This window comes from Aotus nancymaae, unplaced genomic scaffold, assembly GCF_030222135.1.
Source record: "Aotus nancymaae isolate 86718 unplaced genomic scaffold, 86718_ANA_hifiasm-v0.15.2.pri h1tg000073l, whole genome shotgun sequence".
NCBI lineage: Eukaryota > Metazoa > Chordata > Mammalia > Primates > Aotidae > Aotus > Aotus nancymaae.
In genome coordinates this window covers 2478342-2502684 of record NW_026988488.1, presented here as the reverse complement: position 1 = coordinate 2502684, position 24343 = coordinate 2478342, and the positions used below count along the sequence as shown (strand labels likewise).

The 24343-nt window shown below is 39.4% G+C and overlaps 1 protein-coding gene and 1 pseudogene across 1 annotated transcript; both read left to right on the top strand.

Moving 5' to 3' along the window:
* The first annotated feature begins 1821 nt into the window (after positions 1-1821).
* LOC105722977 (large ribosomal subunit protein eL39-like) lies at positions 1822-1977 on the top strand. The gene has a single exon (XM_064367706.1). It carries the CDS (start codon positions 1822-1824, stop codon positions 1975-1977), a length of 156 nt encoding a protein of 51 aa, XP_064223776.1.
* A 13753-nt stretch (positions 1978-15730) lies between these two features.
* Positions 15731-16297, top strand: LOC105722960 (14-3-3 protein zeta/delta-like; annotated as a pseudogene).
* Positions 16298-24343: the final 8046 nt, after the last annotated feature.

The following is a 24343-nucleotide window of genomic DNA, read 5'->3' as shown; positions in this document are numbered from 1 at the left end:
CTTGTGTCAGTTTGCTGAGAATGACGGTTTCCAGATTCATCCATGACCCTGCAAAGGACATGAACTCATCCTTTTTTATGGCTGCATAGTATTCCATGGTGTATATGTGCCACATTTTCTTTATCCAGTCTATCATTGATGGGCATTTGGGTTGGCTCTGGGTCTTTGCTATTGTAAGTGGTGCTGCAATGAACATATATGTGCATGTGTATTTATAATAGAATGATTTATAATCCTTTGGGTATATATCCAGTAATGGGATCACTGGGTCAAATGGAATTTCTATTTCTAGGTCCTTGAGGAGGAGCCACACTGTCTTCTACAGTGGTTGAACAAATTTACACTCCCACCAACAGTGTAAAAGTGTTCCTATTTCTCCACATCCTCTCCAGCATCTGTTGTCTCCAGATTTTTAAATGATCGCCATTCTAACTAGAGTGAGATGGTATGTCAATGTGGTTTTGATTTTCATTTCTCTAATAAGCAGCGATGATGAGACTCTGCAATCTTGATCTCCATTCTCCCACTGATCCTCCTTAGACCCTAAGGTTTACGGTGATTGAGCCAGTGCTAAGACCCAGGTTTACCCCCGGCATGCTGCCTTGGTGCTTTGTGTTCCGGTTGCAGTCTCTCTGATTACATTGTTGACATCAGTCACTAGGCTTTCTAGAATGTTCAGGCTTGCTCTGACTCTACTTCATGAGAGAGATGCAATCAGACACAGTTCCTTTCCCCTCTTCCTACCCTACCTCACAAACCACACCATGCCAAGCACTGCAACAGCCAAATAGTGGTACAACTGTGGCTGAAAATTGCTATGGCTCTCAATCTTTCCCTTCTCTGACTCTACGCTTTAGTAGTTATTGGCAGGGGCATAGGAGCTGGCAGACATTCAGCTTAATTCCAGGTCCTGCTTTTGATAATTTTTTCTCCTGTACACTAGTAGGAAGCCCCAGAGATTCTCTAAATTCATTTTTTAATTTCCACAGAAGCACTATGCTGGATGGGTCATGATCAGCCACAGTATAGGGGCAGTATTGACTGGGATAGGAGGACTTAAGGCTATGCTGGAATTCTAGATGAAGGGTAATCACTGGAAGATTGATGAGGTTCTCTGATTCATCTACTTAATCCACCTTCTAAATGCCAGTTTACACACATTCATCTTTCTTTTGCTGAAGTTCAGGGTTGGAAGAAGGAGTCAGGGAGAAAAAGTAGTCTCAGTTTTTCCTGGAAGCCTGAGAATATGATGGCTGTTCAACCAACCTAGGGCTCGTAGAAATCTCCAATATATTATTCAACCAGGTTGTTCAACATATATGAAGAAACTCAGCAGTGATTCCCTGCCAACCAGAGAAGTGAACTACAATAAACACTACAGCTTCGAAAATAAAGTGATTAATCCCTGTGTGATCCTGTTCAAATCTCTTTAATAACTTGCCATAGATTAGAACCCATTTCTTATACAGTTGGCTGTTGATATTCACTTGGGGTGACTGGCACATATTAAAGATACATTAGGAAAAGCTATAGATTATAGTCTCAAACCTTTGGGAAGGCTGACAGGTTTTATTGGGGCAGGCCAAAGGCAGCCAGCTGGTCCATTAAGTTAGGGAGAAGAGAAGGACAATAAGAGGTTTTTCCCAGTTTAAGTCTGTTTACCCCACATTCCTTTGTCTCTACTCTGTTTACTCATGTTAATTTTGTGCTGGGTGGCCTCTCTGGAGAGGATCAAAGGGGAATTACCTATTAATAGTGTTTACTGCTCTCCTCTCTTCCTTTCTCCACCATTGTGGTGAGTGCTTTACTCCATTTCTTGCCATGTCTTCTCACAAGACTTTCAGGATTAAGCGACTTCTGATCAAGAAACAAAAGCAAAATGGTCCCATTCCCCAGTGGATTCAGATGAAAACTGGTAATAAAATCAGGCGCAACTCCAAAAGAAGACATTGGAGAAGAACCAAGCTGGGTCTATAAGAAATTACACATGAGAATGGCACACATATTTATGCTGTCTGAAGGTCACAATCATGTTACCAAATCGAGCTGAAAAATGTCACCACTATCTGGAAAAGTTTGAACAAAGTTTCCTCTCTGGATCTGTTATGAAGGTATTAGTTGGTATAACCCTCAGTGCTTCCATTATTAATGTTAAAAAAAAAAAAAGAAAAGAAGGCTTTGGTTGGCTGGGTTCAGTAATGAATATGTGAGACCTTTCAAAAAAAAATAGTGTTTACTCTGGGCCTGGAACCTAAAGCTTTTATCATTTGTATATCCACTCTTTCAGCCATGCTAATTATCCACAAGTGTGTTGACTTAGAACCTCTGTTATGAATAAATACGTGGATGGACAGAGGTTCTTGGTTGATTGGTTGCATTTCACCCTCTGAAAGCAGCCAACAGCTATCCCTAGCCCACTTGTATCATGGTAATGGTGTTAGAGTGCATTCATTCATCCATCATTGTGTCGGGGTTTGCAGGTCAGACTTCCGCAGGTGGTGACCGACATCTCAGCTGACCCTGTTAGAACCTAGGAATTTAGACCTGGAAAGGTACTTAGAGTCATTCCATTCAATTCATCCTGATATGAATGAGAATATTAAACCCAGGCAGAAGGGACTAGCACAAGGTAACAAATCAGTCTATTACCAAGGCAGGGCTAGAACTGAGGTCTCCTTCTGATTTCTGTTTTATTCCAAGTTTTTGATGCTACCTATGCCCTGATTTATCTAAATAGACAGATGTCTACCTATTGTCTCCTTACTTTTCTGGGGGCATCCTGTCCACAACATGATCAAAGAAAGCCTCTGGCCATTGTTGCTGCATGCCATGCCATGTAAGGGACTCACATGCCAATTTACTGTGGTAGAGAGTTTGGCATAAAGGAATTCAGGTCAACCTTGTTTTGGGAAAGATTCAGCACCATATGCTATCTAAGAAGACTGAGACTGAATCACTCAGGGACAGGATGGTCTTCACTAGCCAAAACTCATCTCTTAAGATAAAGCTTTGGTTGCCTCCGTTCCAAATAAAAGCCTGTTAAAACTTCATCTCTGTTCCATTTCAACCCCTAATACCCAGATAAGTCCACACCCAAAAGGGTTCTACCTCTGAAATCTTATGATTTAATGTCTCTTCTCTGCCTAACAGACCCCTGTCACTTTTCTAGTCTTATTCTCTCCCTCAGTTTCTCCTTCCTACCTTCTCCTGGACCTCACAGAGGCTTCAGGCCAGGGACCCTCTCCTGGTCCATCCATCCCATCCTGACTTTTTTTCACAGCTCGGACTCCCTGGTCCATTTCTTCAACATTTCACTTGTCGATACCATCAGCCCTCCTTGTCCTTATCCTTTCTCTATGCTTCCCAGAGAAACCCAAGTCGAGGATCACTGCTGCTGTTTTCCTGGGCAGTCAATGCTGCTGGAATCACTTCCCAGCCCCATGTTGCCTGGCCCCAGTTAGCATTCATGGTCCCCAAACCCATCTGGACATCTAGCATTTTCCAGTTAGCTGTTAGTCACCTTTCTCCCCGATCTTCTAGTGAAGAGGACTGAAAGCTGTCACTTAGAGGCCATGTGGTGCTTAGAATCACATGTGTTAAGGCAGCATAGGAGGTATAGGTGAAGAACAGTTTGCAGTTATGCTGATCTGAGTTTGAAACTTGGATCTTCCACATATTTGTTGTGTGACCTTGGGCAAGTAAATAATCTTTTAAACCTCATTTCCTTCTGTAAACTGTAAAAAAGTAGAGTTGTAAGGAATCTATCTAAGTTCTTAGAAAAAATTTTGGCAGGCACTCAATAAGTGGTGGTTGTTTTTCCTAATGCTCTGGACAGCACTTTGATTGGCAATACATCTTCATTTCAAGTCTGATTTCTTGGTGGGCAAAAGCTGCTGACTGAGTTACTGTCCTGATGAGGATTGGCTCAGGAATTGGGGTGGGCTTGGGCCTGTATGTGGGCACATAAGAGGCATAGGAAAGACATGGGTGGAATACCAAAAAATGCAAAAAGTCTGGGATCAGACAGATCTGATATCTTTGTGACTTGGGGTAAGCCAGTTTACCTCTCTGAGCCTCTCTGTTGCTCATGTGTAAAATGAAAATGATAGTCTTTACTCATCACACCCCCCAGGGTTTCAGGGAGGATCAATGGCTTAGTGCAGGGTAAAATGCTTTTGGAAACTATTATGAACTCTATATTAGTTATGTTTGTATATGTTTGTGTGTGTGTGTGTATGTGTGTGTGTCTTTTCTCACAAGAGCTATGATCTTGGACTCTGAACCAGGGGGTGCTGGAGGCAGTGTTTGGGTGACCATTCAAGGATATCATTCTCTTCTGATTCCTTTTTCCACTTTTCAGAAGTCTTGTGATGACATCTTGCCTACTCAGATAACCTAGGGTAATGTCCTTAATACCAGCTGATTAGTAACCTTAATTCTATCTTCAACCTTAATTTCTCTTTGCCATGCAATCTGACACATTCACAGTGTTCAGATATTAGAACATAGGAATTTTTGCAGGGAGGGTCATTATTCTGCCCACCACTGGTAATTTACAGGTCAAAAGAGAGTTAACATACAAATCAACCCAATATTATCTCTAGATTTTGGATTGGATCCCAATTCAAGCAAACTAACTGTAAATATAAGAAAATCAGAGAAATTTGAACACTAAGTGGATACTTGATGATATTAAGAAATTACTGCTAGCTTTTTAATCTGTGATAATATTGTGGTAATATTGGGGAAAAAGAATCCTTATCTTTTACAAATATGTACTGAAATGCTTGGGAATGAAATGAGATGATGTTTGGGATTTACTATAAAATAATCCAGTAAAAAGATGCTAATGAAGGGGGAATACAGTGACCACGTGCAGATAAATGTCAAAACTGGGTAATGGGAAGATAAAAAATCATCATACTATTTTTTCCACTTGTGTATATGCTTAAATTTTTTTTACTAAAAATTAATCTGGCAAGATGGCTGAATAGAAACAACTGTGGAGCACAGTCCCCAGCAAGAGAGACACAGAAGGTGAGTGATCTCTGCATTTCCAATTGAGGTACCAGGTCCAGTTCAACGGGACTGGTTGGACAGCAGGTGTAGCCCAAGGAGGGCAAACCAAGGTAGGGTAGGGCACTGCCTTATCCAGGAAGTGCAACTGACTGGAGGATTGGGGAATTTCCCCACACCAGCACTCCAGTTCGGATACTGTGCTTCTCCCATGGCCTCTGCAACCCACAGACCAGGAGATCCCCACCAGACTGAAAAGCACTGTGAGTTAACAGCACAGATCTGAGCAGCAGCTCCAGCCAGCGTCACAGGTGTTGGCACAGATCTGGGTGGATGTTTTGACTAGCACCAAGAGTGCCTGTGGGAAAAGGCTACCCACTCCCCAGAAACAGGGGGAGCTGAAACAGGGAATCAGGTGATACAGCTGTGCAGGTCCCACCCCCACAAACACCAGCAAACTAAAGTCCTCTTGCTTGAGAGTTTCACAGCCAGCACACCAGTTTGAGCTAAATTCAGGACAATCAAACACGGTGAGGGGAAGGGCGTCTGCCATTGCTGAGGTGAGTCTAAACCTACCTCTGTAAACAAAAGCCAGAGGAAGCTTACGCAGCAGCTGGACTGAGTCTGTGACAGCCCAGCAGCGCCTCTACAGGCAGACAAGGGACAAACTGCCTCCTCAAGCAGCTCCCTGACCCCTGTATAACCAAAAAGATGCCTCATACAGGAGAGCTCTGGCTGACACCTGGCAGGTACCCTTCTAGGACGAAGCTACCAGAGGAAAGATCAGTCAACATTCATTGCTGTTCTGAAACCCCCACGGGTGATTCCCAGGCAAACAAGGTCTGGAGTGGACCTCCAGCAGTCCTACAGCAGAGGGACCTAACTGTTAGAAGGAAAACTTAAAAACATAAAGAAATAGCTTCAACATCCACAGAAAGAATGTCCACTCAGAGACCCCATCCAAAGTCACCAACTTCAAAGGTCAAAAGTAGATAAATCCACAAAAATGAGAACCAGCACAAAAAGGATGAATTCATCAAAGACCAGAACACGTCTCCTCCTCCAAGAAATCACAATGCCTCACCAGCAAGGGAACAAAACAGGATGGTAAATTAATTTGTTGAATTCACAGAAGTACGCTTCAGAAGGTGGATAATAACAAACTTCTCTGAGCTAAAAACATGTTCTAATCCAATGCAAAGAAGTTAAACCTGGAAAAAAGGTTAGACAAAATGGTAACTAGGATAACCAGCTTAGAGAAGAAGATAAAAGACTTGATGAAGCTGAAAAACATAGCATGAGATTGTTGCAAAGCATCCACAAGTTTTAATACTCAAATTGATCAAGCAGAAGAAAGGATATCAAAGATTGAAGATCACCTCAATGAAATAAAATGAGAAGGCAAGATTAGAGAAAAAAGAGTGAAAAGAAATGAACAAAGCCACCAAGAAATATGGAATTATGTGAAAAGACATAATCTACACTTGATCAGCATACCTGAATGTGACAGGGAGAATAAATCCAAGCTGGGAAACACTCTTCAGGATATTATCCAGAACTTCCACAACCTAGCAAGTCATGCCAACATTCAAATCTAGAAAATACAGAGAACACCACAAAGATATTCCTCAAGAAGAGCAACCTGAAAGCACATAATCATCAGATTCACCAGGGTTGAAATGAAGGAAAAAATGCTAAAGGCAGCCAGAGAGAAAGGTCAGGTTACCCACAAAGGGAAACCCATCAGACTCACAGCTGATCTCTCAGCAGAATCCCTACAAGCCAGAAGAGAGAGGGTGCCAATATTCAACATTCTTAAAGAAAACAACTTTCAACCTAGAGTTTCATATGAAGCCAAACTGAGCTTTATAAGTGAAGAAGAAATAAAATCCTCTATGGACAAACAGTTGCTGAGAGATTTCGTCACCACCAGACCTGCCTTACAAGACCTCCTGAAAGAAGCACTAAACAAGGAAAGGAACAACCAGTACCAGCCACTGCAAAAATGTACCAAATGGTAAAGACTGATGATGCAATGAATAAACTGCATCAACTAACAGGCAAAACAACCAGTCAGTAACAAAATGGTAAGACCAAATTCACACATAACAATATTAATGTTAAATGTAAATGGCCTAAATGCCCCAATCAAAAGACACAGGCTGGCAAATTGGATAAAGAGTCAAGACCCACCAGTGTGCTGTATTCAGGAGACCCATCTCACATGAAAAGACACACATAGACTCAAAACAAAGGGATGGAAGAAGATTTACCAAATAATGGAGAGCAAAAAAAAGCAGGAGTTGCAATCCTAGTCTCTGATAAAATGGGTTTTAAGCCAACATAGATCAAAAGAGGCAAAGAAGGGCATTACATAATGGTAAAGGGATAAATGCAATAAGAAGAGCTAACTATCCTAAATATATATACATCCAATACAAGAGCACTCAGATACATAAAGCAAGTTCTTTTTTTCTTTTACTTTTTTTTTTTCAGAGCTACTGAAAATCAAACATGAAGCAAGTTCTTAACGACCTGCAAGAGACATAGACTTCCACACAATAATAGTGGGAGACTTTAACACTCCACTGTCAATATCAGACAGATCAAAAAGACAGAAAATCAACAAGGATATCCAGGAATTGAACTCAGATCTGGACTAAGCAGATCTAATAGACATCTACAGAACTCTCCACCCCAAATCAACAGAATATACATTCTTCTCAGCCCCACATCACACTTATTCTAAAATTGACCACATAATTGGAAGTAAATCACTCCTCAGCAAATGCAAAAGAATGGAAATCATAACAAACAGTCTCTCAGACCACAGTGCAATCAAATTAGAACTCAGGATTAAGAAATTCACCCAAAACTGCACAACTACATGGAAACTGAACAACCTGCTCCTGAATGACTACTGAATAAATAATGAAATGAAGGCAGAAACAAAAATGTTCTTCAAAACCAAAGAGAACAAAGACACAACATACCAGAATCTCTGGGACATATTTAGAGAAGTGTCTAGAGGAAAATTTATAGCAATAAATGCCTGCATTAGAAGTGAGGAAAGATCTCAAATTGATACCCTATCTGTAGGGAGCCAGCCCTACATCACCTGTGGGTACCCTGAGTTTGGTGGTGGTGAATGAATGAGAAAAAGACAGATTAAGACAGACAGTAGGACCAGGGGGACATCACTCATTACTTTGGAGGATCAGGGAAGGTCCCAAGCTCTGATCAGCCACATTATTTATTGGTTACAATCACTTTGATCTACAGGGTAGATTACGTGGAGCAATGATGGAGAGCAGGTGACATGATGGTGGAGTGAATCAGTGAACCAGAACTGAATCAGTGAGCCGGAACTGGTGTGCCGTTCTAAGGATTGATAGCAGTGGCTGTTTGGGAGTTTCACAAAATGAGAACATGTGGTTATATTTAGCTTATTATTTATGTACAACTGATGCAATGTGGACCTTACAAGGAGTCTACAAGTTTGGCTACATCATAGTGCTATGAAGGGGTTTTACATCATTGAGCACAATGTTTATTGTAACAGAGCTGAGGTCACCCTGCACCGGAACATGATGCATGGAGTGGCCTTCCTCCTCAGAGGCCTGCTGTGGCCTTCTGCAGTTTCTTGTTCCTTGTTTATGTGTTACTCATAACCAATTTATGTAGGCACTCTAAATCCTTTCAGCTTTGCTGTTTTTCCCAACACCTATTGTCAAAATTGAAAGAACTAGAGGAACAAGATAAAAAAAAACTCAAAAGCTAGCAGAGACAAGAAATAACTAAGATCAAAGCAGAACTGAAGGACATAGAGACACAAAAAACCTTCAAAAAATCAATAAATTCAGGAGCTTGTTTTTTGAAAAGATCAGACAGACTGCTAGAAAGACTAATAAAAAATAAAAGAAAGAAGAATCAAATAGAGGCAATAAAAAATGATAAAGGGAATATCACCACCAATTCCACAGAAATACAAACTACCATCAGAGATTACTACAAACAACTCTTTGCCTATAAGCCAGTAAATCTGGAAGAAATGGAAAAATTCCTGGACACTTTCACCCTCCTAAGTCTAAACCATGAAGAAGTTGAATCCCTGAATACACCAATAACAAGGGCTGAAGTTGAGGCAGCAACTAATAGCCTACCAACCAAAATAAGTCCAGGTTCAGATGGGTTCAGAGCCAAATTCTACCAGACATACAAAGAGGAGCTGGTACCATTCCTTCTAAAACTATTCCAAACAATACAAAAAGAGGGAATCCATCCCAAATCACTTTATGAAACCAACACTATACTGATACCAAAACCTGGCAGAAACTCAACAAAAAAAGAAAACTTCAGGCCAATATCCACGATGAGCATAGATGCAAAAATCTTCAAAAAAATGCTAGCAAACTGAATGCAACAGCACATCAAAAAACTTATCCATCAAGACCAAATAGGCTTCATTCCGGGGATGCAAGGGTGGTTCACATATGCAAATCTATAAACGTAATCCATCACATAAACAGAACCAAAGACAAAAAAACACGATTATTTCAATAGATGCAGAAAAGGCCTTTGACGAAATTCAGCAGCCCTTTATGCTAAAAACCCTCAATAAACTAGGTATCAATGGAACATACCTCAAAATAATAAAAAATATCTATGACAAAACCACAGCCAATATCATACTGAATGGGCAAAAACTGGAAGCATTCCCTTTGAAATCTGGCACTAGAAAAGAAAGCTCTCTCTCTCCACTCCTATTAAATATAGTATTGGAAGTTTTAGCCAGAGCAATCAGGCAAGAAAAAGAAATAAAGGGTATTTAATTAGGAAAAGAAGAAGTCAAATTGTCTCTATTTGCAGACAACATGATTGTATATTTAGAAGACCTCATCATCTCAGCCCAAAATCTCCTTAAGCTGATAAGCAACTTCAGCAGTCACAGGACACAAAATCAATGTGCAGAAATCACAAGCATTCCTATAAAGAAATAACAGACTGAGAGCCAAATCAAGAGGGAACTCCTATTCACAACTGCTACAAAGACAATAAAATACCTAGGAATACAACTAACAAAAAATGTAAAGGACCTCTTCAAGCAGAATGGCAAACCACTGCTCAAGGAAATAAGAGAGGACACAAACAGATGGAAAAATATTCCATGTTCATGATTAGGAAGAAGCTATATCACGAAAATGGCCATACTGCCCAAAGTAATGTATAGATTCAATGCTATCCCCATCAAGCTACCATTGACCTTCTTCACAGAACTGGAGAAAACCACTTTAAACTTCATATGGAAACAAAAGAGAGCCCACATAGCCAAGACTATCCTAAGCAAAGAGAACAAAGCTGGAGGCATCATGCTACCTGACTTTAAACTATATTACAAGGCTACAGTAATCAAAACAGCATGGTACTGGTACCAAAACAGAGATATAGACCAATGGAACAGAACAGAGGCCTCAGAGGCAATGCCACACATCTACAACCATCTGATCTTTGACAAATCTGACAAAAACAAGCAATGGGGAAAGGAGTCCGTGTTTAATAAATGGTGTTGGGAAAACTGGCTAGCCATGTGCAGAAAACAGAAACTGGACCCCTTCCTTACACATTACACTAAAATTAACTCCAGATGGATTACAGATTTAAATATAAGACCTAACACTATAAAAAACCCTAGAAGAAAACCTAGGCAAAACCATTCAGGACCTAGGCATAGGCAAGGGCTTCATGACTAAAACACTGAAAGCAATGGCAATAAAACCCAAAATAGACAAATGGGATCTAATTAAACTTAAGAGCTTCTGCATAGCAAAAAAAAAAAAAAAAAAAAAAAAAAAAAAAAAAAAAAAACAAGAAGAAGAAAACCATCATTAGCGTGAACTGGCAACCAACAGAATGGAAAAAAATTTTTGCAATCTACCCATCTGACAATGGGCTAATATCCAGAATCTACAAAGAACTAAAACAGATTGACAAGAAACATACAAACAATCCCATTCAAAAGTGGGCAAAGAATATGAACAGAAACTTTTCAAAAGAAGACATATATGAGGCCAACAAACATATGATAAAAATGCGAAATGCAAATCAAAACCACTTTGACATACCGTCTCACACCAGTTAGAATAACAATCATCAAAAAATCTGGAGACAACAGATTCTGGAGAGGATATGGAGAAATAGGAACACTTTTACACTGTTAGTGGGAGTGTAAATTAGTTTAACCATTGTGGAAGACAGTGTGGTGATTTCTCAAGGATCTAGAAGTAGAAATTTTATTTGACCCAGCAATTCCATTACTAGGTATATACCCAAAGGATTATAAAGCATTCTGTTAAAAAGACATATGCACACGTATGTCAATTGTGGCATTGTTTACAATAGTAAAGACCTGGAATCAATCCAAATTCCCATCAATGATAGACTGGTTAAAAAAAAATGTGGCACATATACACCATAGAATACTATGCAGCCATAAAAAACCATGAGTCCATGTCCTTTGTAAGGATATGGATGAATCTGGAAACCATCATTCTAGCAAACTGACACAAGAACAGAAAAGCAAACACCATATGCTCTCACTCATAGGCAGGTGTTGAACAATGAGAACACATGGGCACAGGGAGGGGAACATTACACACTGGGGTATGTGGGGGGTGGGATTTAGGGGAGGGGCAGTTGAGGGCGGGGAGGTTGGGGAAGCATAACACTGGGAGAAATGCCTAATGTAGGTGACATGGGGATGGAGAGTGCAAACCACCATGGCATGTGTATACCTATGCAACAATCCTGCGAGATCTGTACATGTACCCCAGAACTTAAGGTATAGTTAAAAAAAAAAATAACAAAATGAGCTGATTATAATTACTCTCTGTGTTTTTTTCCAATGTGTTTTTGTATTGCTAGCTATCATTACCAGTTAGAATTAACATTAATTAGAATTAACAATAATTTTAGGCATGGAATGTTATGATTACCTAAAGAGATGTCTCTACTTACTGGGCTCAAGCGATCCTGTGATCTCAGCCTACCATGTAGCCAGAACTACAGGCAAGCACACCACCACGCCTGGCTAGTTTTCGTTTTGTTTGCCTTTTCACTATATTGCTCAGGCTAGAAGAATTTTCTAATGCTCTATTACACCTCCTGTTTTGGTAAGTAAATGGAGAATAATTTTAGGTTCTTTTATTATTCAGTAGGTTTTCAGACTTAAAAGTGTAAATTCAAAACTAGAAGATAAAGCTATATTAGTAAGAATCTCAAGTTGAATGGTTTTAGCAAGCCAAAGCAGCATAATAGAGCATAGGCTTGAACTTAAATCCTAGCTCAGTCACCTGTGTGACTTTAGGCATCAGTCATTTCACCCTTCTGAGCCTGTTTCTTTATTTTTAAAATAATTACAGTAATTCTTTCAAAATATTGTGAGGATCAAGTGAAATGTCTTAAATGCCTACTACAGTTGGCTCTCAAACATTTATTTATTTATTTTATTATGCACTTTGTTTTTTCTGCCTTTTTATGGCTGTCTATAGTCTAGGGAAAAGGGAAGACTGGTTAATGATGAGTAGAAAAAAACTTGTAAGCTAATCATTCACTGACTTATTGTCCTTTCAATTTCTGGTTTTTAAAAAATTAGCCACTCCACAAGAAACCCACATTTTTAGACAGAAAGAGCAAGAAAATTTTGTCAGTGCTTTTAATTGTTTTCTGGATTTAATGATGTTTCCCTGTCTGATGTGATTGTAATTATCTTCTTGTTGTGATTGTTTTAGTGCCCTTTTTGTTGTTGTTGTTTTGGTGTTAGGAAGTGTCTCAGTAGGCTCTGTGGTTTCTGGAGACACTTTCTTGTTTGACCATCAACTTAAAAAAAAGGGATAACATGGGGAGAAATGCCAGATACAGTATGCACCTAAAGTTAAATAAATTTTAAAAAAAGAAAAAAATTAATTAATTACTTTATTAATTAAATATTTTTAAGAGCAGGAAATACACTTGGAGATTATATTTCTTTTTAAAATTTTTACCAGCAAGGGCTTAGTTTTATTATTTTCTTTTTTATTTAACTTTTAAGTTCAGGGGTACATATGAAGGTTTGTTATATAGGTAAACTTGTGTCATGGAGGTTTATTGTACAGATATTTTGTCATCAAGGTATTAAACCTAGTACTCATTAGTTATTTTTCCTAATATTTTTCCCCATCCCACACTCCACCCTATGACACTGATAGACCCCAGTGTGTGTTGTTTCCCTCTATGTGTACATGTGTTCTCATCATTTCTCTCCCACTTATAAGTGAGAACATGAGGTATTTGGTTTTCTGTTCTGACATTAGTTTGCTAAGAATAATGGCCTCCAGCTCCATCCATGCTCCTACAAAGGACACACTGTCATCTATAAACTATATTTTAGCTATCAAACTGCTTCTCTGTGTTTTGGTCTTTCCCTGAGACAGTTGATGTCTCATGGTTCCAGAATAGCTGAGGCATCCTAGAACACCTAGATCATCCAGAAGAGCCCCTAGATTTTCATCTTGCTCCAACAGGATTGTCGTTGGACTCTTTTCCAACTATTTACCAAGAGGATGCAAAGAAAAGCACTAAGAAATGAGATCTCTTGGAAGAAACCACCTCTAGTTAGTGTGGGCACCTAGCTTATGATAGTTGTTTTTTGAAGGAAACTTTAAAAATATGTACATTGAAGAATATACTTGATGATTTTCTTGCCATTTTCAGGGACCATTTCTCAATATTTATCCTTATAGGTTCATCAGCAGAATTTGACACAAAATAATCACCCTGTCCTCCTATAACTCTGATCTTTTAGTCTCTATGGCTTTTTTACTTATTTCCTATTTCTCAGCTATTTTTCTCTTTCTTTTCTCCCCGATCTTCACCTTCTGCCTATCTAATCTTACCATTTCAAGTCTCTCTTTTGTACTAAATCACTGATTGATATAATCAAATCCAAAATTAAAATAAAATATAACTTGCAGATGTCCAATAGGCAAATTTTACTTTCCTTCTCTCTTTTTTTTATTGCATTTTAGGTTTTGGCATACATGTGAAGAACATGCAAGATTGTTGCATAGGTACACACATGGCAGTGTGATTTGCTACCTTCCTCCCCATCACCTATATCTGGCATTTCTCCCCATGCTATCCCCAACTCCCCACCTCCCACTGTCCCTCCCCTATTTCCCCCTGACAGACCCCAGTGTATAGTGCTTCCCTCCCTGTGTCCATGTGTTCTCATTGTTCAACACCCACCTATGAGTGAGAACATGTGGTATTTGATTTTCTGTTCTTGTGTCAGTTTGCCGAGAATGGTGGTTTCCAGGATCATCCACATCCCTACAAAGGACAGAAATTCATCATTTTTGATGGCTGTATAGTATTCCATGGTGTATATGTGCCACATTTTCCCTGTCCAGTCTATCATCAATGGACATTTGAGTTGGTTCCAGGTCTTTGCTATTGTAAACAGTGCTGCAATGAACATTCGTGTGCATGTGTCCTTATAGTAGAACGATTTCCTTCTCTCTTTTTATATTACCTCCATACTTGAGAAAATGGCCATCATATATAACATTAATTTCTATCACTCTGATACAACAAATATTAATTGAGATTGTACCCTGTTTCAGGAACTTTCACTTGGGGTATCTCATTAAATATTTTCACAGTGACCCCATGAAAATAATTTTTATCTCTAGTTCATAGTCTAGGAAATGCAACTACAAAAGTTTAAGTAACTTACCCATATTCATTTATTTAGAAAGTTACAGAACAAAAATTATGTGGGCATATTAAGCTATTTGTACATAATTTGACATTTTATTTGTGAGCAGATAGTATACCATGTTCTACGGATGCAAACAACAACAAAAAAAGACAGTTTCTTACTTTAAGAATTTGCCTTCAAAAGGACAGATCTATAAACAAGAATTACAATGCAAAGTGTTAATAGAGGTACATACAAAGTGTTACGGGAATAAAAAGATCTAGTTTGTCTGTTGGGATTAAGAACAGCTTTGATGCTGGTTAATATTTAAAATACATTCTAAAGAATGAGTAGAACTTTATACAAATTCTATGGAAATGCATCATCAAGTTCCAAAAACATACAAAAATCACACTTTTGGTAAATAAACCATTTGTTAGTTGGGCACAGTGCCAACTTAATTTAGACTAAGAGGCATTGAATGGAAATAAGCTTGCTTATACTTCTGAATTTTCTTTGCCAGAATTTCTCAGAATTAGCAACTCTTGTCTCCTTGGAACATTTTTCCTTAGGAGAGCTTAGGACAATATGCATATGTAGATACTTGTTCTATTGGTTAGTGTACCTAAGAATTATATCTTTTCCAGCATTGCAAGATAAAGCAGGATACAATCATCCCCTCCACAAAGGAGTCATAGGTGAAAGTATAGGGGGATATGGGAGCCCAGCAGTCAGGGATGAACCTATAGGGGTGGACCTAGCTGTCCACAGAGATAATCAGTATTGTATGATGCTTTATTTTTCTTGCTATATCTGGTCTATGAAACTTAAGCCCCACTGGATTGTGTGACCAATACTGTTACTCAACCTGAATGCCACCTCAAGGTAGGGTCAAGATTGATTCAGAATGGGAATGGGATGGATAGAGCCTACCAGTTAACCCAGCTTTGAAGGGCCAAGGAAATAAAGTGGGGACAGATGAGTCACCAGAATCTAGAAGGAAAAGAATCTGAGAGAGGTTTAAAGGAAAGCACTGGAAAGCCCTTTAGATCTCTAGGACACAAAGAGAAAATTGAGATGGAGCTAGGAGATATCTGCAATGCTGTACTGTCATTTTTGGAAAAGTACTTGGTCCCCAATACTTCACAAACAGAAAGAAAAGTCCTCTATTTGAAAACGAAAGGAGACTACTACCATTACCTGGCTGAGGTTGCTGCTGGTGATGACAAGAAAGGGATTGTGGATCAGTCACAACAAGCATTCCAAGAAGCTTTTGAAATCAGCAAAAAGGAAATGCAGCCAACACATCCTATCAGATTAGGGCTGGCTCTTAACTACTCTGTGTTTTATTATGAGATTCTGAACTTCCCCAGAGATAGCCTGCTCTCTTGCAAAGACAGCTTTCAATGAAGGTATTGCTGAACTTGATACATTGTCATACAAAGACAACACACTAATAATGCAATTACTGAGAGACAACTCACATTGTGGATATCAGATACCCAAGGAGATGAAGCTGAAGCAATAGAAGTAGGGGAAAATTAACTGGTCTTCCAACTTTTGCCTGCCTCATTCTAAAATTTACAGAGTAGAACATTTTCTCATTCATGATGTACCACAAACAGTTTTTTGTTTATGATTTATGTTACTTCTATTTGAATTTATATATTTTCCATGTGGTTTTTATGTTTAATGTTAGGGTATTAAAGCCAGTTAACATTTAGGTAGTTATCTGTTTTCATCTTCAGGTGGCCAATATGGGGATATGGAATTTTTATACAAGTTATAAATATTTGGCATAGTACTTTTGGTACATTGTGGCTTTACAAGGGCCAGTGTTAAAACTACTTCCATATCTAAGCAAAGAAAACTACCTACATATTGGTTTGTCTTGGTGAGGAATAAAAGGGACCACTGGTACACTGGGTCCAGTCACAAGTAATTTTGGACACTTCAAGGTTTGGAGCACTTGTGACTGGACCCAGTGGCAGAAGTATTCCTTTAGACAAAGTTGTAACCTAATTTACTCTGGATAAGGACAGAATCAGTTCACATTCCGTTATTTGTAAAGTTACCAGATGCTTGTTTTCATTATTTTTGCTACACTCAATTTATTTGTATTTGTATTTAAATACTTTAGGCAACCTAAGAACAAATGTAAAGGTAGAGATGGACTAAAATGAATTGCTTGATATTCAATACTTCATCAAGCACAGAAGTAAAACAAATGAAAAATACAACAACATGTAATTAACCTTTTCTTCCTTTTTTAAAATTTTACTTTAAGTTCTGGGGTATATGTGCAGATCTTGCAGGATTGTTACATAGGTATATACATGCCATGGTGGGTTGCTGCCTCCATCCCCCTGTCACCTACATTAGGTATTTCTTCTAATGTTATCCCTTCCTAATCTCCCCACCACCTCCTATCCCTCCTCTAACCCCTCACCCCCCAACAGACACCAGTGTGTGCTGTTCCCCTCCCTGTGTCCATGTGTTCTCATTTCTCATTGTTCAACAACCACTTATGAGTGAGAACATGCAGTGTTTGGTTTTCTGTTCATCAGTTTGCTGAGAATGATGGTTTCCAGATTCATCCATCTCCCTGCAAAGGACATGAACTCATCCTTTTTTATGTCTGCATAGTATTCCATGGTGTATATGTGACACATTTTCTTTGTCCAGTCTATCTTTGATGGGCATTTGCGTTGGTTCCGAGTCTTTGCTATTGTAAACAGTGCCGCAATGAACACCCGTGTGCATGTGTCTTTATAATAGATGGATTTATAATCCTTTGGATATATACCCAGTAATCGGATTGTTGGGTCAAATGATATTTATATTTCTAGATCCTTGAGGAATCTCCACACTGTCTTCCACAATGGTTGAACTAATTTACACTCCCACCAACAGTGTAAAAGTGTTCCTATTTCTCCACATCCTATCCAGCGTCTGTTGTCTCCAGATTTTTTAATGATCACCATTCTAACTGGCATGAGATGATTTCTCAATGTGGTTTTCATTTGCATTTCTCTAATGACCAATGATGATGAGCATTTTGTCATAAGTTTGTTGGCTGCATAAATGTCTTCTTTTGAAAAGTGTCTGTTCATATTCTTCATCCACTTTTTGATGGGGTTGTTTGTTTTTCTCTTGTAAATTTGTTTAAGTTCTTTGTAGATTCTGGAAATTAGCCCTTTGTCAGATGGGTAGATTGCAAAAGTATTTCCCCATTCTGTTGGTTGCCAGTTCACTCTGATAATTGTTTGTTTTGCTGTGCAGAAGCTCTTAACTTTAATTAGATCCCATTTGTCTATTTTGGATTTTGTTGCCATTGCTTTTGATGTTTCTCTCATGAAGTCCTTGCCTATGCCTATGTCCTGAATGGCATTGCCTAGGCTTTCTTCTAGGGTTTCTGTGGCTTTAGGTCTTATGTTTAAATCTTTAATCCATCTAGAGTTAATTTTTGTATAAGGTGTAAGGAAGGGGTCCAGTTTCTGTTTTCTGCACATGGCTAGCCAGTTTTCCCAACACCATTTATTAAACAGGGAATCCTTTCCCCATTGCTTGCTTTTGTCAGATTTGTCAAAGATCAGATGGTTGTAGATGTGTGGCACTACTTCTGAAGGCTCTGTTCTGTTCCATTGGAATACATCTCTGTTTTGGTACCAGTGCCATGCTGTTTAGATTACTGTAGCCTTGTAGTATAGTTTGAAGTCAGGTAGCATGATGCCTCCAGCTTTGTTTTTTCTGTTTAGGATTGTCTTTAGTATTTCTTTTTTGGTTCCATGTGAAGTTTAAGGTTGTCTTTTCAGTTCTGTGAAGAAGGTCAGTTGCAGCTTGATGGGGATAGCATTGAATCTATAAATTACTTTGGGCAGTATGGCCATTTTCACAATATTGATTTTTCCTAACCATGAGCAGGGAATGTTTTTCCATCTGTTTTTGTCCTCTCTTACTTCCTTGAGCAGTGGTTTATAGTTCTCCTTGAAAGGTGCTTCACGTCCTTTCTTTTTTCTATTCCTAGTTATTTTATTCTCTTTGTAGCAATTGTGAATGGGAGTGTGCTCATAATTTGGCTCTCTTTTTGTCTGTTATTAGTGTATAGAAATGCTTGTGATTTCTGCACATTGATTTTGTATCCTAGACTTTGCTGAAGTTGTTTATCATCTTAAGGAGATTTTGGGGTCTTCTAAATATACAATCATGTCATCTGCAAATAGAGACAATTTGACTTCCTCCTTTCCTAATTGAATGCCCTTTATTTCTTTTTCTTGCCTGATTGTTCTGGCTTGAACTTCCAATACTGTGTCAAATAGGAATGGTGAGAGAGGGCACACTTGTCTAGTGCCAGTTTTCAAAGGGAATGCTTTCAATTTTTGCCCGTTCAGTATGATATTGGCTGTGTGTTTGTCGTAAATAGCTTTTATTATTTTGAGATACATTCCATCGATACCTAGTTTATTGAGAGTTTTTAGCATAAAGTGCTGCTGAGTTTTGTCAAAGGCCTTTTCTGCTTCTATTGAGATAATCACGTGGTTTTTGTCTTTGGCTCTGTTTATGTGATAGATTACGTTTATAGATTTGCATATGTTGAACCAGGCTTGCACTTCCGAGATGAAGCTGACTTAATAGTGATGGATAAGGTTTTTGATGTGCTGTTGGATTCAGTTTGCCAGTATTTTATCAAATATTTTCACTGTATTTCTCCTGTATATTGGCCTGAAATATTCTCTTTTAGTTGTGTGTGTGCCAGGTGTTGGTATCAGGATGATGTTGCTCTTATAAAATGATTTGGGAATGATTCCCTCTTATTATTATTATTATTATTATTATTATTATTATTTTGAGACTGAGTTTCACTCTTGTTACCCAGGCTGGAGTGCAATGGCGCAATCTCGGCTCACCACAACCTCTGCCTCCTGGGTTCAGGCAATTCTCCTGTCTCAGCCTCCTGAGTAGCTGAGATTACAAGCATGCACCACTATGCCCAGCTAATTTTTTGTATTTTTAGTAGAGACGGGGTTTCACCATGTCCCTTGACCTCGTGATCCACCCTCCTCAGCCTCCCAAAGTGCTGGGATTACAGGCTTGAGCCACCGCGCCTGGTCGATTCCTTCTTTTTGTATTGTCTGGAATAGTTTCAGAAGGAATGGTACCAGCTCCTCTTTGTACATTTGGTAGAATTCAGCTGTGAATCCATCTGGTACTGGACTTAATTTGGTTGGTAAGCTATTAATTGTGGCCTCAATTTCAGACCTTGTTATTGGTCTTAAGATTATCAATTGCCTGGTCCTAGGAGAGCCACATTTTTGTTAATAGTTTATATTAAGACTGAATGTGCATTTTCATATTTTTAATATTCTCTAATAATGATAATACTAGCAAAAATAAAAAGAATGCAGTCTCCTCAACATATAAATTTAGAGACCAAAGTAATAGCTATCCTAAAAAATGGCAACCCACCCTCCCCTACATAAAAAAGCATAAAAAATGTGTATTGACTCTCAAATTTTTAATGAGAAAAACAGACTTTTTAATAAAAGAGGACTAGAGTAAAAAGTAAATATTATAGTACAGATGTCATTAACCAAAAGGAATGTGGTATAAAACAATGTTTATTAGCCTAGGACTTTCAAAGAAACTAGATCTAGACTTTTACTTTTTCTTTTTTTAAAAGTGAATTTTGTATATATTTAACATGTACAACATGATGTTATGAAATACATATATAGTAAAATGGTTATAATAATGGAAAAAATGAACAAATCCATTATCTCACATAGTTACTCATTGTCCTCCCTGTGGCAAGAGACACTCATAGTCTACTCATTTAGCAAAAACCTTGAATATAATGAAATAATATTAACTGTAGTCCTCATGTTGCACATTGCTGACTAGTTGCATTGCCCTCCCTTTCCTGAAACTGGTCCTTAAGTTGCACCTCAACCCTGATACCCCAACAGTTACTGGTGGCCATTTAGCAAAAATCCTAAATACGATGAACTAGTAGTATTAACTACAGTCCTCATGTTGCTCATTGTTGAACTGTTTCAGTGCCTAGTAACCCTTCCTTTCTTGAAACTGGTGCTTAAGTTACACCTCAGCCCTGATACCCCAACAGTTACTGGCAGCTTCCATTCACTAAGGGCCAAACCCGCCTCCAATCTCTGACCCCTAATAGGGATATTGCTATAGGTAGACTAGTCTCTCATCATGACTATCTGGACACTCTACAGTCATGCCCCATCTCTCTGATTGGATACTGAGAAAAAGACTGCTTTGAAAACTAGGCCTGAGACAATGGAACGCTCTTATATATTCTATCTATGTTGAATCATCCTTCTTTTCAGGACTTTTCTTAGTACCCAAGCCACTGTCCTACAACCTTGTCCTCATCCCATGCTGCTTCACCCCAGTGAGTGGGTGTCTACTATCACTGCCCATGCTGGTCAGGTACCAGTATGCACATCTTTCTCTTGTGACTTGTCATATGTTCTTAGAGCTCTTCAGTTAGATACAGTACCTCCTTTGTTCAGTCTTAAGTTCCATCACAATGCCTATTTGTGAGCTAAAGTCTGGGGTTCCTAGTCTTTCATATTTCAGTAGTATCATATTGAATCTATTAACAGTCTAATCATTTTGCTGTTCCAAATATAATTGCCTATTTATTTTTTCCAATTAGTTGGTAGATTTGAGCAGTTGTAATGGTAATTTCAAAAAATATGATTTTGGATTTTTTAATCTTAACCATTTGAATTTTGGCCAATCACATTTGGAGAGTTGGCCAGTATAATAGGTATTTTTAAATTCCACAGAATAATTTTACATTATTGTTTATGATCAAATTACAGATTATATAGGACATTTTTATTCCCAGTGGTCTAAAATAAAACATTACCTAAACTCATTTAAATTTAGTAGGGACTGAACAAAGTAGATCATTTGGTGTATACCCAGCTATAAACTCTGATTTTATGTGATTCTGAAGCCTAAAACTTGCTGGTAACTGAATAACTTGTGAATCTGCATTTCTTGCAATAGGTAAATTATAATATAATGCATAAATAGGCTAATAATGCATGAAGAACTTGAGATTTCCAGTTATTTTATTACAGCAAATGCCAATGGTTTTCCCTTTCAAGCATAATGGAGTACATAGAGAGGGCAAATCATTTCTTTCTTAATTGTAAAATTTAAAGAAAACAAAATTGTTTAATTTTGTATGGTTTAATTCCTTACTTAGAACATTAACTAGCTGAAGGAAAATTTATTCAAATTGCTTTTTTTAAAAAAAGTTTTCAAATTTAAACCTAACCTTTTCTGGCAGTGCCTGTCTGATGTTACTGTTGACATGGACAATTTGTAGTAGTGCATTCATTTAAAAATTCTCCTTCCACTATCTGCCAAGTGCCTACTTATGATAAATCTGCTTTGGCTTTTATGAATACATTCTGAAATTATATTAATCCATTATTAGCTAATATGGACATAGAATATCTTGGTAAAAAAAATGGTATGGGACTGACTATAAGACTCATTCTTGGAGAGATCGGAAGATGGCTACTTAGGAGCAGCTCAGGATTGCAGCTCCCAGTGAAAGCACAGAGGGTGAGTGGATGCCACATTTCCAGATGGACTTTTATTGCCTACAGACCAGTAGAATCCCAGGCAGAGGAGCCCCAAGGGTTGACAGTGCGGCTGTTTTGGCCCACGTGGCTGTTTTGGCTGGCGTGGCTGTTTTGCCGGCACCTCGGCATGGTGGTTCCCCATAAAAAACACACTGGTCTGGGTCTGGCGAGTGGAAGTCCAGGAAGCCACAGTCGCCCATCTGTCTGATTAAACAAGGGGACTGAAACAGGGAGCCAGGCCAGGAGAATCCCAGGCAAAAAAAAAAAAAAAAAAAAGCACCACGAATCTCAGCGCTGCTGTTTCAGCCAGCTCGGCAGGTCGCCGCACGCGAAGGCACACAGATCTGGGTGCCTTTTCAGCAGGTGAGAGAGTTGACCATTCAACTAAAAGAAAAAAGAAAGGCTCTGAGGCAAGGAGCCAGGTGATCGGGCTTGGCTGGTCCCACCCCCACAAAAAAAAAAAAAAAAAAAAAAAAAAAACAGAAATTTTAAATGCTCTGGGTTGAGAGCTTCACAGCAAGCACAGCTGAACCTGGGACTGTCCAGCTCTGTGTGGGAGAGGCATCCACCATTACCAAGGCACTCCACCACTACGGAGGCAGTCCACCACTGATGAGGCAGCCTGCCATTGCCAAGGCAACCTGCCATTACAGAGAGAGTCTTCCATTACAGAGGTGGGCCACCATTGCCGAGGCAGTTCTAACTACACCCATATAAACAGGACTGCAGGGAAGTTCACATGGCAGCTGGGCAGAGCCCACAGCAACTCAGCAAAGCCTCTGCAGGCAGACAGTGACTAGCCTGCCTCCTTGCTGGGCAGGGCAGCCCTGAAAAAAAGGTAGCAGCAAAACGGAAATTCCTAAATAAAGCCCTAACACCCCGGGACAGAGCACCTGGGGGAAAAAAAGGGGTTTATGAGTTCTGCTGCAGAAGACTTAAACATGAAGGCGGAACTATTGGATGGCTGGTTAGGAGCAGCTCAGGATTGCAGGTCCTAGTGAAAGCACAGAGGGTGAGTGGACGCAGCATTTCCAGATGGATTTTTACTGCCCACAGACCAGGAGATTCCCAGGCGGAGGAACCCCACAGGTCGCCAGGGCGGCTGTTTTGGCCAGCGTGGCTGTTTTGCCCTGGCGCAGTAGTTCCTGGTGCAGAGTAAACAAGACTGTGTCCCCTCTTAGCCAGCAAGGGGAGCTGAAACAGTGAGCCAGGCTAGGAGATTCCCGGGCAAAAAAGTGCCACGAATCTCAGAGCTGTGGTTTCAGCCAGCACAGTGGGTCGCCACATGGGAAATCACACAGATCCCAGCGCCTATTCAACAGGCGACCAGGTCACCTGGTAGAGAGCTGGCTGTTCAACTAAAAAACAAAAGGCTCTGAGGCAGGGAGCCAGGTGATCAGACCTGGCTGGTCCCACCCCCACAAAAACAAAAAAACAGCAATTGGAAACGATGTGGGTTGAGACATTCACAGCAAGCACAGCTGAACCTGAGACGGTCCAGCTCTGTGGGGGAGGGTCATCCACCATTACGGAGGCACTCTACCACTACAGAGACAGTCCGCCATTCCTGAGGCAGCCTGCAGTTGCCGAGGCAACCCGCTGTTGCCAAGGCAACCCACCATTACCGTTCCTAACAGTTTTTTCAGCACTGTGGTCTGGGAGTTGTGCAAATGCAGTCTCTGGTCAGAGACGAGTTTGGAAAGTAGAGACAATTTGGGAAATAAGTGGGAAAATTAAGGAAACCAGGTTTATTGTCCCTTAATCAAAAATTGGACCTGAAGTTTTTCGGGACTGTGTTTATTTGTAGCAACAGATAGTCTTTTCTATCTTTTTTGTTCTTAACAAGGGGAAATTTTGCTTGCACCATCTTTAAGAGGCTGCATCTGAAAATCATTGTAATGTGTTTTTGCAAACCTCCCTACAGTTTCTACTCTTCTCCCTGTTAAACTCTTGTTGGGGG